The following is a 19,586-nucleotide window of genomic DNA, read 5'->3' as shown; positions in this document are numbered from 1 at the left end:
TGTAAATTCTTTCCTGAATGATCAATAAACATTAAGTGGATGGATTTGCAAACAGTGAATTTACAATTCGTGGATAAATTGGATGAATTTCCAAAAAATGCAAAATGAAATCTGGATGTTTTCAAATTGATAAAATCAATTTTTTTTTCAACACATCAGAAGAGATTGATTTGTTCATTTTGGTTTTATGTTGAATTGAAACAATATTAAAACCAGCAATCATTTTTTTTTATTACGTAAGACTATAAATGCTTATTTTTATCTTGTTTAGTCTTATAGCCGTTGATGAATTTCCGTTGACACATTGTTCTGAATGCCTCTATGCTTCAACCCACCTAGAAAATCAGTTTTCTTTTACATTGAATCAACGTCTGTAGAAAAAGAAGGATTTTTTAATTAAAGCAAGAAACCAAACATATAGGTTCAACATTATCAAAAAAAAAAATGCTGCAGTAGCCTATGAACAATCATAGAGCAGTAAAATTTAATTTTTCTGCAAAGTCATTGACAACCAGCTGAACATTTTTTTACTCAAAATCCGATAAGAATGAAGGCCAACGGTTTGGTGTTTGGTGATGTAATTTAGTTTCAAATTTTTGATTCCATAAAGCCACCTCACTTTTTTGATGTCGAGTTTAGCACTCTTTGATGCTTTTTTATTTCTTCCTTAAATCTGTCCTGATAGCTCAGTTGGGTAGCGCGTGGCTTCTGGAACAAAGAAGCTTCAAAATCAAGCCCCGCTTGTTCTAGGCTACTCCTTTTTGTTCATCCAGTTTTGATAAATAGATTGAATAAAAACAGTACGTCATTTATCATGACGCAGAAGAAAACAAAATGTCCAAACTTCCTTATTTCAGTAAAACTTTGTTTACTATTTACATGTTGTTTATTAAACTTGTCTTTCAGTTTCTATTGTCTTTCAGTTTCGTATGCTCTTCAAAGCAATGAATGCGTACTAATAAGTGCACAGTATGCACTAAATCTGCCAAATCAGATAAACAACTCACTTAAAAATACAAATCTTTGTCCTAATATGGAATATTTTAAAAGTTGATTTCATAATCTTTGGTACTTCATAGCTTAACTGTTTTTGTTTAGAAATTTTATGAGAAGAGGCAAGCACGAACATCGTGAGAGTCAAATTTGGACGATCTGCTACATAGACAATTTGCACTTAACGTCATTGTAAAACTACCATTCATAGAGCGTGACTTGATTAGATATCAACCTTGTAGTTAAGACGGTTGAGAGGTTGATTTGGACGTGCGCGGACATTTTGCCGAAAGACATTTTGCCGAAAGGACAAATTGCCGAAAGGACTAATTGTTTGTGAATGATATTTATGCGTTATTAGGTTATAATAATACATATAGTACGTTTGTATAATTTCGGCAATTAATCCTTTCGGCAAAATGAGTTTCGGCAAAATGTCCTTTCGGCAAAATGTCTTTCGGCAAAATGTCTTTCGGCAAAATGTCCGGGTACCGAGCCACCGTATAATATAATCTGTAGCTATCGTATTAGTTGTAAATTTTCAGCTTTTGCACAAAATATTTGGAAACCAAACGTCAAACTGTGGATCGGCTTATGATATGCGTCGCTTAGTTAATACGGTTTTGAGACCTCCAACAATTAAGACAGAGACACAAGCCAAGTAGTTTAAACTGAACAAGGTCTTAAGTTCTGTTAGTTTATTGTGGCAGAAAGGTTGCAAGATCACAAGGTCAGAAGGTCTCAAGTTTGTCTCAAACAAATTTAGTGCGCAGTTATACTTCAATCCTAAGTAGAGCTGGTGTAGACAATTCAGACGACTCACCTTGAAGTGATTAATCCGTACAAACAATAATCCAAATGAATAAATCGTAACAGTCATACAACAAATGATTCTACTAGTGCATCTTGTTCAAATAGAATACAAACTTTACAATTAGTAAATGGTCAAGAAATATTTAACATAACCTTTCTCAATTTATGCTTAAGGATTAACATTGAACATTGAACAACTCGCTTTACAAAATGCAGTTAATATAAACTCAAGAGAATTTCGTCTATACTTTCATGAGTAAATAAATGCTCACTTCGCTGAACTATTGCGCTGATGTAGCAAAACTCGGAGAAGCCTTGTTATTCAAAGACAAAGTGAAGAAAAAATAACCTTTAAATAGTATGGCTTGGTTGAAACAAGCAAGTGGATAACAATCGTTCGCTAACGTTGATATTGCATTTTTCAAGATGCGGCAAAGCTTCTAAGAAATATTGCGCTACACCAATATGTACAATCACAGACAGACAAATGTCATTTAGACGTTGAATTAACGTTGGTCATGCTATGCCACGGTTTAAATGGATGATAAAGGATGCCGATTAATTCTCAGCCCACAGGATGACATAAAATTGTTTTTAACAGGAGTAAAACTTAAAAATAGCGTTTCTGAAACAACAAAATACAATTCTGGCGCCCTTTCATGAGTCATTTCTTTGCAAACCCAGTTTCTTGTCTAAAAACTGACAGCAATCTATTATTTAATTTTGTTTTTAGGAACGAATAAAGGATTGCTAAAATGCAATTGTTTTTGTACAATCTGATGGACCACCAAAGAAGGATATGAATTCAAGTAAACGCAAGCTTTACGTCTGTAAAAGTAACGTAATAATCTATTAACACAAAGACATGATTGGCGTTTTAGAAGTTTTCTAGAAACAACAAGCATCGCTTGGTTTGGCTGCTGATACTTGACATGATATTCAAGGCGATTATAAAATTGACAAGCGTTTCAAGGCAAAACAAAGCATTCGTAGCCGCAATAGGCTTCTACATACCCAACACAGTAATGATAATCGTGATATATATGCATAAGTTGATGAAATCATCGCAAGTGAAAACTTGCATTGCTGCAAGGATCGGCGAGCGGCCATTATAATATTATTACGAGCTCTATTCATTCACGAGGTTCCACACTACTTAAATTATTGAAATATCCGTTTTTTTTCGGTTTTCTTTCTCATTTAAGAATGGTTGGTTGGTTTCTTGAAGCTTCTTCGAGTATGAGCTTGTTGAAACGTTTCTGGTTATTATAAAGAAGTTACTTTCATTCCTGTTGTCGAAAAAACCTCAGCTTTGGTAGAAGTTGGGCCAGATTGATTAGACACAACAAGCTTAGAAGGAAAAGCTGGCTTTCTTGCAGCATTAATTATCTTTTGAAGTTGAGCCCATGTCTTGGAAAATGCGTTTGTGTAAATCAGTGGATTGATCGAACTGTTGATTGGCAACAACAAGATTGCGGACACAGCATATGCTTCTGGGGGTAGAGCCACTCCTCCAACGCTAATAAAAGTCATGATGCAGATAGGAAGCCAACAAATTACATCAGTTATTATTAGAATTGTTACTTTTTGTTGCAGAGTCTTTGCTTGTTTGCGTTGTTGGTCCGTCCTTTGACCCCTTCCGATTGGACGTTTGGAAGTCGTGCGACGATAGATCACAACGTATGCCATTGTTATGTAAACCAAAGCAATAAAATTGAAGATGATTACCGTTGGTGACAACGTGTTGAGATCGGAATCGTCACTGGCTGTTTTATAAAACCTTGGAATACACAAACCACTTGCACTGTAGTAGCCAAAGTAACCCCGTGTTATTGGTGCTTCTCCAGTGATGTCACTTTTAAAATGGTTTTCCAAAGAATACCAATCTTCATAAACGTTCTGGTCCAAAGCAAGGAGACCACGTATTACATTATAACGCTTGGCAAACTGCTTTAGAGATGAAAAATCTGCAACATCTTTAAAATAAAATCTGTTTTCTTTTATCCACATTCCAGTGATCATAGACAAAGAAAACGTTCTTAGCAAGGGAATTGTGGCTATGACAAAAGATACCACCCATATTAAAGCAATCCAGATGCCAGATAAGTAAGTATTAACTTCTCGACTTTTGATTGGATATAAAATAAGATAAAGTCTATAAGAGGTCAAACAGACCAATGTCAGAACCGAAACCTCACTGGACAAGACTGTAATGACTCCAACAGCACTGCATATGCTGCTTGTTCGCCAAGCTTTGTCACGTAAACAATAATCTCCCGAGTAATCTCTTGTCTTTATGATGATTACGAGAAGAGCAATTCCCATGAAGAAATCAGCAACAGCAAGATTGAAAATCAATAACTTGTTTATCATTAAAGAAGGAGAAGGTTTATTTGTTGGACTTTTTCGACTTGCCGATATTATAAACAACGCAGTAGTCACTATAACTGCTCCATTGCCACTCAATGCGAGAATTGCCATCATCCAAAGAAAAAACTCCAAAGCTGTTGATACGATTAAGAATTTGTTAGAAGATATAGGACTGTCACTTAAATAGAACTCTGGGCATTCATCAGACCCGTCGTCACAATCGGCAATTCCATTAAGAACTTTCTCAGTTGGTACAAAAAGTTTGTCTCCTTTGACACAATAGAAGTGCGTGCTCTCTGGACAACCCATTTCATCCGTGGCGTTGTTGCAATCGATGAACCCATTACACACTTGATTTTCGGCGATGCTGACGACAGGAAATGATTTGTCTAAATACAAAATAAAAGTAGGTTATTCGTAATAGTTTTTGTTGTCGTTTACAGACCTGCGCTCGATGGTTGAAGGTTAAAAGGAAGTGGCCAAGGCAACCAACATCCGTATCCACTTTATGTTATTTTGTGTCTTGCATGACGCATAGTTCTGGCAGCGTGTTTATAATAGGAGTGAAATTTAGCCCTTTGTCTAGCATCATGCAAACGCTCTGACCTCCAGACCGTGTAAGCATATTGTTAAAGCAGCCACGCAAGTAGCCAATATTTAAAACAGCACAACACTATTTTATTAGGCTTAAACGATGTCTGTTGAGCAAATATTCTATCTAAAACGTGTTTAAAGTTTTTACAAGAAAATCCTGAAGCATCTCCCGCATCGCATTGAAATCGTTTAGGGCAATATTTTTCATCCAGTCCGCTTTCACATTCTCGTATTCCGTTGCAAATGGATCTTCCAAAAACGTATTCGACAATCCCTTTGCATTTTCGAGCTTCAAATGAATCTATCCCTCGCTTTGAAAGTCCGAACATTGCATCCCAGTAAGAGCCAACATTGGTAAGGTCAGTCTGAGAAAAGTATAAAAATGCAAATTCAACTTTTTAGCATACACTTTACATCACATAGCGAAGTCAGTACCAGTGACACAAAGCACGTGGAAAATGTTCAGCAGTAAGCTTCAAAGATGGTTTTCATATCCTTGAAGAATATAATTAAAGATCCTTTAGCTTACAAAATTACATACAGTAGGTCTTGGCTATCTTTATTCAATGATTTTGTACCTAGTAGCCCTGACTTTATTAGAGACTCTTATTAAGAGAAATATAAAAATGTGGATTAGCTTAATCATGACAATGAGGAGAATTGTGTAGATTGCACGCGTGGTTAGGTTAGTTTGACCGAAATGGTTTTAGCAGGACATCTGCTTGGCAGATGTAACATTATTTGCAACTTTGTTTTTATATAACCAGACCCAAATTGCATTATTTATTACTTAGATTTTATATTGTAAATTATTGTAGTGTACTTGTATCAGCATAAGACAAGTCCAGTGTTGAACTATAGGCTACAGTATAATTTATACACAGCAACACATGTTTGTCTCATCTTTATACCATGCAGAGTGTATAACTGCTTACTTTGTCTATTGGAATTTCATCACAAACTTTTGGCTTCACCGAACAGTTTGCTCTGTCACTGCATTCATCTTCAAAATACAAGCATTCAACTATTCCATCACATCTGCAAATTTATAACGTGAAGCATTATGTGATTGGCTATTATAATGAATTAAATCATGACAGCTATAATCACAAATGCAAAATAATTTTACTAAAAATCCTACTAATCTTATTGTACACTATAAGTTCACCAAAAATTTTAATGCGTGTCATTTGACATTCGGATAATGACATACGAAACAAACAATTTTATCAAAAAATTCCAAATTTGATTTTTTTTAAAATTTCAATTCATTTCATAAAACATTTCTTTTTTTGAAATGTTTCAAAATTAATTTTTAACACAGTTCCCCGTTGCAATAATTATTATTTGAATTATAGAATTTCACTAACACTTATCTGGACATGATGGAAATGCATTGTGCTCAAGGAACCTAATCAGTTTTGCACGGTACATACCTCTTTGCTCTTTTTGAATTTTTTGCTACAGCCAAAAGTTGATCAAGTTTTAAAGCTTCTAGAAATTCATAAACAGCTTTGGGAGGATCGTCGCATTGGAATAAATTAGCGGAGATGGTGGATTCTTTTTGAAATGTTTTACTGCAAAACTTTTCATCAAAATCTGAATCCTTACAATCAATGTGTCCATCGCATATTTTCTTTCTTTTTAAACATAAATTTTCTTCCGGGCAAAGTACATTGCCGATGTCGCATTGCTGACAAGCGTCCGAGTTGTCACCATAACATACATTTGCACAAAGCAGTTGGGTCTGATTGGACTGAGCAAAATTCTTATCGCAAAGACACTCATCTGAAAGATCAGGACAATCAAAAATTCCATCACATAATTGATTTGATGAGATCATTGTGTTGTCTAAGCATCGGTCGCAAACGAACGTTCCGTTAACAAAACAAATGTCTGATTTGTCGTCACAAAGCGGTATATCATCGTTTAAACTCCATTGTGGTATGACGCAATAACGCTTTTGATGGGTACCCGCCGAGTTCTTGAAGCATTTGAATCCAGCGATAGCAGTAATATCGTCTGTGTTGTTTGGACAATTTACTACGCCATCGCAAGAATACTCCCAATTTATACATTTCTGATTGGGATCGTTTGGACATCGAAACATCTTTGGCTCATTGCATTTTTCGATTTCGTCGCTACAATCGCCACATTGATCTATTCCATCACACAGAAATGATTCTGGAATGCATCGCTTATTGTTGTCACATCTCACTTCACCCGGTTTGCATTCTTCTCCCAAAAGAAGTTGTTTTTCATCACTTCCGTCTGGACAATCAGCAATATTATTTCCACGCCAAGATCTTGGAATGCATCTTCCGGAATCGTTGCATCTAAATTCCAAGTCCTCATGACATATCAACGTGGTTCGCTCATCTAGACCGCTTTTGCAATCGTGATGTTCATCCATAACACGATATCTTGGAATACAACGTTTAGATTCGCAGCGAAACTCAGTCTCATCAAAACATTCATTCAAAACTTCTTTTTCGTCTAAACGAGACTCTGGGCAGTCTATATATCTGTCGTTCACCCATTCACGCGGAATACATCGCTGTGAATTGTTGTTATTGTCACCACTACAAGAAAATTCATTGTTTAAGCAAAAAGGCAAGGGAGCTTCTTCGTCTGACCCATCTTGAACCGAACTGATGTCACAATCATTTCTATTATCCATCACCCGTCTTCTTTGTATGCAGCGTTTGCTTTTCGGGCACAAAAATTCTGCGACAAAAATATTACTTCTTACAATTACAAGGTGCTTTGGTTCTAAAATTGATTTTGAAGATTTGACTTTAACCACATTTCTGTATCAAGCGGTTAATACCAGAGGTCTTAGAATATAGGCTACAGTTGTATCCTAAAATCAGGGTTAAAGTTAAAATTGAAACACTCCTCTTTCTAAGAGAAATTCTACTGCACTAACAACATTGGACCTCAACTGTATGTTTGTTTGCGTTTTTATACTAACTTTCAAATAATATAGCTATGTTCAATTGTTCACCATTACCTGATTTAGGGCAAGAAGTAAAGATTGAAAGAATCTGAGCGAATTCCTCTCTGCTAATACACCTTTCACTAAGACGATCGCGTGTCTCTTTATCGGTGCAGTTCAAAGATCCTGATTTAAAATTGAACAACAAGGTCGTTTTAAATAGACCACATTAAAATTAATTTCATAAAATACTAATATTTAATTTCTTGACACTGCATGTCAGCCGATTGATTGGCTGAAAGAACAAAGAATGTTTCTCCTCAGACTAAGACAATTTTTTTGAAGCTTAATTTGGAATATTTTTCTCGTATATAAGTGAAAATTAAATCAAAATGATTGAATATTGATAAATGTTCGCAATGGCGTAGGCAAAGGGAGTTGTGAGTAAAATTTACCCATTGAGCTTAAAATGTTAATTTTTGTGATGTTTTATCATTTGTTATGTTTTAGCGTGAGTTATCTTCTATTTTTCTTTATTACGGTCACGTTATTCGTGTTTATTTGTCTACACCAGGGGTTCCCAACCTTTTCGTTGTTCGTACCCCTTTGTCAGGTCAGAGCATTCTTCGTATCCCAAAAAAAATCTGATTGAATTTTTTCAGGTAAATATTTCTAAATTAAATTGCTTTTATAGCTCAATTAAACGTTAAACCGGTATTTCACACAAAAATGCAAAAATTACCAAAATAAATTAAATGTCAGTTGCTTACTTCACAGTGTAGATTCAAACGATCTGTTATAGCCTGATGCTGCGGGTTCTTTTTGGCAATATCAAATTACACCAGCTTTCGGAACACAGTTCCCTAGTCATGTGTTATGACGAATGGTGTTGAAGTCTTTGGTTTAGCTTGAGGCTGCCGGCTGTTGAGTTTCTGTGCTGTTAGGCGTTATTGCTGTGAAGTTTTGTTGGATCAGTTGTTAGGAGATTAAGTGACGCAGTTCTTCCCTTTCGGCGCGGTTGTTGATTTTAGAATTTTGTCTGCTTATGAATATGGCCTCTTTGAAACGTAATTGTACCGCGTCATTTTCTCTTGCAATAATTTTAAATTCAAAGTCTGCGTGGCATTGTTGTTGGTGATCAAATATCGAACTTTTATCCGAGCTGAGATGTTCTTTGAGGCGGGAGTGGAGTGGGCGGATCGTGCTGCCTATGTAGCTTTCCCTGCATTTTTTGCATATAATCTTATAGACACAGTTCTTGGTGTTGCACATGTCGTCGTTCCGTAGTTGGCAGTTTTGCAGCCAGCAGGGTTCGGGTTTTTGTGGTTTTTAAGTGCGTTTCGGAGGGTTCGGGAGCGCCGAAAAAGACGGACTGGTAAGTCCAGGTCTTTGAAGACTTTCTTTATTTTACGGTCCGCGTCGTCGCTCATATAAGGAAATTCGAAATGTATTGGATTGTATGGTGTCTGAGGGGAGGGTTGTTTGCTTTGTCGGTGTCGTTGTCGTCTGGGTGGTTGTTTAAGGAAGTCTTTGGGGTATTCGTTTTTCCTGATTGTCTTTTCGAATTCAGTCAGGTGTGGTGCTGCTTTATTGGGTGAAGAACATCTATCCCTTCTTCTCTGTATTTCGTTTAAGAGTATGGTCTTCTTAGTGCTTGTGGGTAGGGCCGAGTCGAAGTGTGGGAGTAGTTTTGCCTTTGCTTTTTTCTGGTAGAACTCGTGGTGGACTGTGCCGTCTTTGTCGATTTTTATGGTGAAGTCCAGAAGTGAGATGGTGTTGTCTGCTGTTGGTAATTCTATTTCAAAGTTGATGGCTGGGTGCGCTTGGTTGAGGTTGACTGTCAACAATAAGGAAGCCTTAGCTATCCAAAACGCTCTCAACCAAGCGCACCCAGCCATCAACTTTGAAATAGAATTACCAACAGCAGACAACACCATCTCACTTCTGGACTTCACCATAAAAATCGACAAAGACGGCACAGTCCACCACGAGTTCTACCAGAAAAAAGCAAAGGCAAAACTACTCCCACACTTCGACTCGGCCCTACCCACAAGCACTAAGAAGACCATACTCTTAAACGAAATACAGAGAAGAAGGGATAGATGTTCTTCACCCAATAAAGCAGCACCACACCTGACTGAATTCGAAAAGACAATCAGGAAAAACGAATACCCCAAAGACTTCCTTAAACAACCACCCAGACGACAACGACACCGACAAAGCAAACAACCCTCCCCTCAGACACCATACAATCCAATACATTTCGAATTTCCTTATATGAGCGACGACGCGGACCGTAAAATAAAGAAAGTCTTCAAAGACCTGGACTTACCAGTCCGTCTTTTTCGGCGCTCCCGAACCCTCCGAAACGCACTTAAAAACCACAAAAACCCGAACCCTGCTGGCTGCAAAACTGCCAACTACGGAACGACGACATGTGCAACACCAAGAACTGTGTCTATAAGATTATATGCAAAAAATGCAGGGAAAGCTACATAGGCAGCACGATCCGCCCACTCCACTCCCGCCTCAAAGAACATCTCAGCTCGGATAAAAGTTCAGTATTTGATCACCAATAACAATGCCACGCAGACTTTGAATTTAAAATTATTGCAAGAGAAAATGACGGGGTACAATTACGTTTCAAAGAGGCCATATTCATAAGCAGACAAAATCCTAAAATCAACAACCGCGCCGAAAGGGAAGAACTACGTCACCTAATCTACTAATCAACTGATCCAACAAAACTTCACAGCAATAACGCCTAACAGCACAGAAACTCAACAGCCGGCAGCCTCAAGCTAAACCAAAGAGCCACTTTAAAGAACCACTCACTGACTTCAACACCATTCGTCATAGCACATGACTATAGGGAACTGTGTTCCGAAAGCTAGTGTAATTTGATATTGCCAAAAAGAACCCGCAGCATCAGGCTATAACAGATCGTTTGAATCTACACTGTAAAGTAAGCAACGATCATGCTGCTAAAAGCGAAACTCATTCAACTAAATGTCAGTTATTTTGTTTGTCACTTCTTAGTGAGATATTTGTTGCTGCTTCACTAATAAAATTCGCTCAAAAGATGGTTCGATTTTACTCAAGGCACCATATACATAAATCATCTTCCAATTGCAGACGATTTCTGTACATCATTGTCGAAAAGCCACTTTCACAGCAATAAGTTATTGAGAAGAGAATTAACACTGTCATGGCTTCCATAGCAAGACTTGGGAAGGCTTCATAGCAACACACCAAAAATTTTCTAACTTTAATTTGTCAAATAGCAGTTTCAATTTTTGGCAGCTTTTCATTACGATAATGTTCTCCTTCAAATTATCTTCATCCGACATTTTTGTTAAATCAAAAAGAAATGGATGTATAATCCAATGCTGAAAATAATTCAATTCACCAGCAAAAAAGTAACCAATGAAAGAATCAACCAGCATATTTAAATGGAAAATAATTTCATTTTTGACATTTTGCAGCAAAGAGTTATTTGAAATTTGATCAAGACAAGGAAAATTGGGAAGGTTTTCATTTTCAGCAGCAGCACGTAAAAAACACATTGTTTATGAGACAATGAGGCTTCTTCCTACTAAATAACAGCAATTATTTGTAGATAATTGTTTTTTTCAAAGCAAACACCGTAATGGCATAATATCATTTACAATACCAAATTAAAGTGTATTGTGAAATGAGTTTGAAAAGCTCCTCTGTGGTCTAAGGACCTTCGTACCCCTTGATGTTCAATCTCGTACCCCCAAGGGGTACGAGTACTCCCGGTTGGGAACCCCTGGTCTACACTAAGCTTAAAAAGTGTTTCTGATATGGCAGAGAAATTGCTTGCAATGGAATAAAAATTAAAAAGGAAGCGTGATCTGACTGGTATCAAAATTTATTTAATGGTTTGCCCGCTGCGGCACACTGCTTTGCTGTAAAGTTTGAAATAAAACTTGTTTTTGGCAACGATGGCAGTAGCCTAGTCAAGAAAATTACAACAGCCAAGTCCTTTGTTCACCATGAACGTTTGCCACCTACATCATCCTCTACCAAATTCCACTGCCTCAGAGTTTACTACCAGATTATGGTCTGGATGGGTATTCGGTAGGCTTGTCGTCGTCGTCGTCTGAGCTTCTGGGGCCGAGGGTCTATCCTTTTACCACCCCAGATTCACGATGTTCCTGGACTACACTGGAAGGCTGCTAGAGAGCAGCCAGCCTTTAGTTTCATCATCCATGACGCGCAGACCTTCCACTCCGTTAGGTGGCTTGAAGATGGTACAGTCATTGATGATGTGGTCTGCGCTCTGTTCCTCGGCACCACATTCACAGGAGGAGGAAGAAGCCATTCCCCATTGGTGCATGGTTGAGCGAAAAAGCCCGACGCCCGTACGGAGACGGTTGAGGCGCACCCATGCCTGTCTCTGTAGTGTCAGGCCGATGGGGCGTGTGTCGGCGTCGGAGATGAATGAATGAAGTCTGGTGGTGTTTGACCTCCATTCAGAATTCCATTTATGGTCCGCCCAAGTAGCCGCAGAGATGTCTTGTTCATCAGCTTCGTTGATCAGAAGCCAAGCGGCTGGCATGAAATGGGTGTCTTGATTTCAGTCGGCGGAGGTGCCCGTTTGGAAAGGCAGAGATCTTGTGGTGGAGAAGATGGTTAGGCTCCAGTGCCCGTCGACCGAGGGACAGAGTGGCTTCTTCGCGACGAAGCTCAGCAGGTTGGATGCCAGCGAGAATGGGGAGATTGTCCAATGGTGTGGGACGCTACTGTTCGGTAGGCTGCTGACGATGGTATGGATGCTCTAGACTGGGGATGGAAAGTAGACAATAATCAGACGGTTCCAATCATGACGGACATGAAAGCTGCCCCGGACAACCTACTGAAAATGATACACTGCAATTGCGAATCGTGTCCAACTCACTGTAGTTGCCGGAGATATGGGCTATCATGCCATACTGGATGTGGACCATGCCAAACTGGTTCATGTGTCAACCCATACAGCAATCACATAATTACAGATGACCACATCGAGAGTGACAGCGATGAGCTTTAGTAATACTTGCTCCATGTGCTTTCTTTACGCTGATTATGTCAAGAGTCTACATGACCACATCGTATGAACTCTTTATGCCTGCTTAGTTTACTCAAATATATATAGAAATTCATCGCGTTTTTTAATAACCAATGCATTGTGATTGTTCACTTTTAATTGTTTTGGCAGCCATCTTGGATTACCATATTGAATTTATAGGCTATCAGATAATTCAACAATTCTGAAAATGATCTCATTGACTTCACAGAGTATAAAAACCTAGATATAAAAACCAAAACTACATGTGTTGGTATTATGATGACCGAGTTATGGTCAATTTACTTTTATTTTAATGGTTTGACAGCTATCTTGAAAGCCATCTTGAAAATAACCACTTTCCAGAAGTTGGATTCCTTAAGATTTTGAATATGTTAATACTGACACCCAATACTATAACCAAATTAGTTGAAAAACCTTTAGTTGCAATTTTTTTGGGGTCAAACCATAAATGCCCTTACCTAACTACTGAAAACCTCTTGTTGTCATCTAACATGAACCATAACTTCAAAGCAAGCATAGAAAGTTATTTTTGGACTTTATTTGACTAGTATAATATGTCAATAGTATTATGTTTTGACCAAAGTGCACAACTACAGTTACATGCATTCTAAAGATATTTTGAAGTTCGTGTGCTGCATTGCCCTCGCTTATGATAGCAGAGGCGTAGGCTATCTTTCACGTTAGTTTCACAACTGTAAATATGTGGCCTGCGTCATCACAGGATAAAATATAAGGAAATAAATACATTTGTATTTTCAAGTCGTGCAATGAGGAAAACAACCGACAGTTTAAGCAAACTTCAAATTATTTTTAATCACAATACCTTCATTATCCTTGTTCACACAGCCAATGCTTTTATTTTACTAATAAACAACTCACCAATTTCGTCACTTTTATCAACGCAGTGACTAATTCCATCGACCACCACCCATCTATAAAAGCAACCACGGCCATCCAAGCAGCGGAAGTAGCCATCTTCCGGACGACAGTAGTAATCCAGTCCTTCTAAGCCGTCTGTTTAGGTGATACAAAGAGTTTTCTTACTGCACAAGTTATGCTTGAAATATTTCTTTGTTAAACCGGATATCATTTTAAAGATTATGGTCGCGGTTTAGTGCACGCAGCCCACAAAGTGCGGGTAAGAGCTCTAGTAGTGGGTAATAAAAAAAAATAAAAAATTATATTTTTTTAAACTGGAAAAAATCTTCACATTTAGCTGCATGGAATAAACATGATCAATGAGACGAGTGAGTGGATGAAGCAGGGGCAGATCTACCGGGTCGGCCTGATTGGTGCAGGCTCACCCAGATTGACAGTGGGCCCACACAAAATCAAATCCATGAAAAAAAAATTAATGCTTTACACTAGAACAACCAAGTGACACTGAATTGTCTGTGGCATCACTATTTCACAGCATGATACCACTTTAACAGCCCATAAACAATTTACACAAAGCAATGTTTCCCAGGAAAAAAGTTAGCCTTTCGCTACTGTCGTCTTTGATGGTTCACACTTCACAGACGCTCTTGTTTCGCTGTTTTCTTCCGTTCTAAACAGCTGGAATTAAAGTATCTTTTGCACCTGGATCTGCCACTTTTGGCAAAAAAAACATTCTAAATGGTCCGTGCTGTGCACTGTATGACATTGTTTGGTTGGTTGGTTTTGAATCTTTATCATCGGCCTGACAAAGCCTTGATAGGTTATTCCTGGTAGTTTCGCATACTTGTAGAGGCTCTTGACGCAAGGCCGGTTACCGAGATTGGCAGAGTGAAGTTTTCCGATTGTTGAAGTGTTGTTGCCGGGGAATTATTCCATTTAGTAGTTGCCGCTGAATGGAGAGCAGTCCTGAAATGCCTTGCTCAAGCGCACACCCCGAGAGTCGACCCAGCGCCACGTGATCTTGAGCCGGGCGCGTAACCACTGAGCTAACGGGTCGGACTTTGAGATCGCAGATGCTGAACATGCTGTAGGCTATTCATTCAACACATCAGACGGAAAATGGATCGGAAAAACTTTCCTGCATTAATGGAAGTATACTGGACAACAGCTGCCCTGCTGACATTTTCCCGAACATGAACAGTGTTTTAAAGACCATCATAACACTGCCTTCCACGTCCTGCAGCGTTGAGAGACTTTTCTCCGCAACAAACAGGATCCAAACGAGCTTGAGATCATCCATGCTGACTGCTGGATGCCTTAACAACTTGACACTTTTGTCTTTTGAAAGACAACTCATTGACAGTTCGGATTATGATGACATAATCAACTATTTTAACTCAAAACCTAGGAGACTTTGCCTTGTGTAGAAGCTCCGGTAACTCTAAGTTTTTGTATGCTGGCCCGCCGTGGCATTATTGGTAAAGGCCCACCAAGATATTTCCTAGGCCCACCCATAAATTATGTTCTGAATCCGCTACTGGGATGAAGCGATTGGTTTTAAACTCTATAGGATTTTTTGAGATCAAATTGTATTTGTTTTTGTTTGTTTAAGTTACGCATGAATTCTACATTAATGTGCTTATCTGAGGAATTTTAAATATTTGTAATACATTTGCCTGCATGACAAACACTTTGTATTTTTCTTGTTGTTTTTTATTTTATTTTATTTTTTAGAGGGGGGAGGGGTGAGCACACGTGGCTAAATACTCTTTTAAGCAAGTTATTGCTTTGTGCTCGAGAAAGATATTTTATCAGTTTGAGAATAATGCATATGCTCTTGTTCAAGTACAACAGAATAGGGTAACTTAAATGGCATTCTTCAAAATGTCAATTTTTTGCCTGTTTAGAAAAGTATTTTCTCACTATCAAATAGCAGAACAAAACAATTAAATGCTTTTATCTACCCTTATAAAAATTGCTGCCTCTGGAAACCACTCCGCTGAACATATGGTCTGCAAAGGGAAAAGGGCTAAAGGGGCATGCTTTTTAAATTTTCCACCTTATTTAGATGGAATGCACCTCGCTCTTCTGTGGCTGCATATCGGTATCACACAATACTCCACTTTTCAATCAAAACGCTCAAAAACAAAATGCATTCTACAGAATCATTAAAATTCTTTGACATCAGCATTTTTCCATGTCTTTCAATTCTAGATTCTTCTCATGCCATTTCTGTATTAAATTAATACTAAGCTTAAATATAACTGTCATCTTTATTTGCGTTTGTTCTGAAAACATACAGTACAGTAGGCCTTTATGCTGTACAATCGCTGATGCCAACACTTATAGGCCTATAGCAGGCTACAATAAAATAGCACAGCAATAATGCAACACAATAAACCGCAATAAATAGGAAAGCATTAAATTATAGCCTACTGTGCTAGCCATCCAATCTGCTACAGCCATTGTTACACGTCAATAGGTGCTGTTGTGAATGTGTGCTTTCGAGGGGGTTCGAAGTAGCAATTTTCAGAATATCTGTCTTCGCTTGTATGGCACGTCGGTGGCACATTTTGTTTCAAGGCAAACTTTTTCTCAGTGGCAAAACGTAAAGTAACAGAAATGATGAAATTATAAATGTTGTTTCCTCGTAATTGGCTAGGCTGTCTTGGGAGTAATCAATTGGCTTATGATTAAAGCGTGATGAATGTAACAAAAGTGTTTTTACTACGCTACATTTAATTTTCCCTGATATGACTTACCTTGCATTAAGAAAGCTGCTGTCATTGACCACAATATCCACAATTTAACTTGAGGCATTTTCACTGATTCAAAGTCGTTATTTTAATGAAAACTTACATGTAAATACCGTAGGAACTTGAAGAGCAAAGTTGTGTACGCAAACACTATGGACATTTTTCATTTTAATGTAGGTAAAGGTTTGTTCAGTCATCCATCTTATATATTTCTTTAAGTTTTTTCAAGATTATTATTTAGGAGTGAGCCCAAAACACAATAGGCTACTAATATTTTGAGGATTTTCCGTGTAGCTTTGATTCGCTTTTGCATTGGCTTGAAACTCAGTCAGTCGATTTGCGGTCACACAGAATCGACAAATTGAAACGAAATATAAACTCTTTCGATAGGCTATCAAGAGGATGAAGCGTTCGATATGTTTTGGGTCGACAAAAGAAGCTGCATTCTTTACTAAAAGAAGTTTGGACTAAGGCTACCATTAAACGTGAATATTATAGTTTGGAAATTTTCAAGGAATATGGTGCAAGGCCATACATTTTGAATTGATGGTGTTTATTGTGTCTCTGTAAGTTCTGAGCTTATCTTGCTCTTCGTTTTTGTTTTGAAAGCAAAACGAATCAAAATTAAGTTGATTTCGAAGCTAATAATAATCATTCGCTATCTCCGCTTGCAGCAGATTGCGCATCAACATGGGTTATTACTTGATAGGGTTCCATGTGATTTTATGAGCCGTACTGCTTCCATGCTGGCTCAAGGCAGATTGGAAGAGGGTGCTAAGCTAAACTGAACGCTATTATTTCCTAACAACTTATTTCGAAGCAAAATGAAATCAAAAAAACTTGAAGCGACGATTCATCGAAACAAATCGAAAGCGCACCGAGTTGCGCTTGAAATGGCTTTGCCCGTGGTAGGATTTCTTTGTGGGGTTTTCTTTGCCTGGGTTTTCTTTGCTAAATTTTTCTGAAGGTGTTGCGACCGTGCCAAATTTTTTTCAACTCAATAACTTACTTCGATCACAAGCACGTTTTAACGTTCGCGTTTTGTCGCTTCTACCTTTTTCTCGACCTTTGCTATGTTGACGTGTATTGTTTTTAATATGATGGTCAGAAATAAAAAACAACTGAACTGAACTATCGCAGTTATAGTTAACATGAACTTCATGCATCAACGGCGTGAGTGGCAAAGTTGGTCGACATGATTCTGGATCGCTACTTAATAGTGATGGCTTTTGTACTGAAACAGGCATGCAAAGCTCTAAGTCTAAACAATGACAACACCACAAAATCTACCCCAAAAGTTTTCTGTCAAGTTTGAGATTTGTATTCGATTGTATGTAGGTATTTAACACAAACAAGTTTTTATTGAATTTATCTGTATTTCTATGAAATGCTTCAACTAAACTTTCTTATGATAAACGTTCGAGTTCAATAAATCGCCTTTCGATAAAGTGCCCAAATATGTTCGAAAATATTGCACAATTGCCGAATGTTGTGAAACAATCATCGCTTCAATAACAGATTACATGTGATGCGAGCAGTGGAACACGCAAGGACACGGGTTTGAGAGTCAAAAACTCGTCCATTGAGCTTGATATACTATTATTTTTACAAATGTTTAGTTTTTTATGATGTTTTTTAACATAGAATATGTTCTGTGAATAGCCAGCATGAAAATCTTAAAACACAGAAACACATTAAAGTACTAAATGCGGAGCTTTGCGAATATGCCTAAAAGCTTGGTCAAATAAAATACAATGAAAACTAGTTTTAAGGTAATAAAGATGCTAAGCTTAGCCTCGTGGTTATACAGTGTTGTCTGCACCTACAGATGAGACCTGCAACATGCCGTGTGCAGCCTCTGGCCTACCAAGCTAGTATTATTTATCCGTCGTTTTTGCACACAAGTCCTAGCTAACGTTCTCCTACGCCGAGATGGTTGCAAAATCCCACACAAAGATAATGACGACACAAATTTGAAATGCATAAAGTTGTAAAAAACGTCATAATACTGAGCTTTACTTTTCCTTCCTGGTATAATGCTAATGTTAGTGACTCAAAAAAATACTCGTCTAAAAAACCTACTCGTTTATGGCCTTCCAGTAACTTACTAAAAACTCAATTGAAATACCTGCAAATAAACACAATTTAAAGACCCCAAAACAACTTCGTCAAACAAAATCAAATTTCTAAGATTGAAAATGGCTGATGAAGAAGAAATTAAAAGGGATGTGCAACTTACAACTAATCTTGTAAAAAGAGATTGCGCTATTGTAGACATTGGATTTTTGTTGTTCCACACGACACTTGTGAAAAACTGCATGGAGAATTGGAGATGAACCTAGCCATACCATCTACCGTATAGCTAGCAAATATTCTTTGAGTAACCAGCTGTTTTTTACATTAATGTTAAACTATGTGGCTGATTCCAAATACAACTTTTTTTAGTTTCTTTAAACGTATTGTCATAATCTACAAAATATTGTCGCTTTAATAAAAAAATAAAGAGCCCCTAATGTAGATGCTAAACTCATGTTCAGCAAACGTTTCGAAAACTATGAATACTGTCTTTATCTTCAGTGCTATAAATGTAAACATTTATAACACTGAATATTGACAACACTAAAGATGAAGACAGTAGCCATAGTTTTCGAAATAGTAGCTTTATTATCCAATAACAAAGTTGATTTGGTATAGTACCATACTTTTTTTTTATTACAATTGGAATCAGTGGTTCCTCTAAGATGCGCAACTGCGCAAAAGCGCAGTATAGCCTAACACCAGACCGTTTACGCAATGTGATTTGCTTTCTGCACACTTGCAACGCTTTAAATTTAAAACATAACTTTTAAGTTTAACTTTTGCAGAACGTATCTGTGATCTGTTAAATCATACTTAAATTTAATTAAAGTGTGGATCTAAAACAAATAGCATTATACTGGTCTACAAAAAAAGAATTTTTTTTTGCTCCATGAACTTTGAAGACTGATTTAGAGTAATTTTGGGGTGCTGAATCCGAATCTGACCTCAGATTTATCATATCACGTCAGGTTTGTGAAATATGATAACAACAAATTGTTACTTTCGTCAAAAGTGGAAGATTTGGCGTTGCGTTTACCACCAACATATGCAGTGCTGTAACGAAAGGTTA

General features: G+C 37.6%; 1 protein-coding gene across 1 annotated transcript; it reads right to left on the bottom strand.

The window, feature by feature from the left end:
- Positions 1-1,701: 1,701 nt before the first annotated feature.
- On the bottom strand, positions 1,702-14,982 carry LOC145772583 (uncharacterized). The gene is made up of 7 exons (XM_082584445.1): positions 14,841-14,982; positions 13,683-13,817; positions 7,784-7,894; positions 6,207-7,497; positions 5,706-5,808; positions 4,919-5,135; positions 1,702-4,565 (listed from the first exon to the last, which is right to left on the bottom strand). Exons 1-7 carry the CDS (start codon positions 14,980-14,982, stop codon positions 3,073-3,075), a joined length of 3,492 nt encoding a protein of 1,163 aa, XP_082440571.1. The 3' UTR covers positions 1,702-3,072.
- Positions 14,983-19,586: the final 4,604 nt, after the last annotated feature.

The sequence above is a fragment of the Aplidium turbinatum genome, chromosome 6 (assembly GCF_918807975.1).
Source record: "Aplidium turbinatum chromosome 6, kaAplTurb1.1, whole genome shotgun sequence".
NCBI lineage: Eukaryota > Metazoa > Chordata > Ascidiacea > Aplousobranchia > Polyclinidae > Aplidium > Aplidium turbinatum.
Note: the sequence above shows the minus strand (reverse complement) of the source record. Positions and strands in the feature narration are given on the sequence as shown.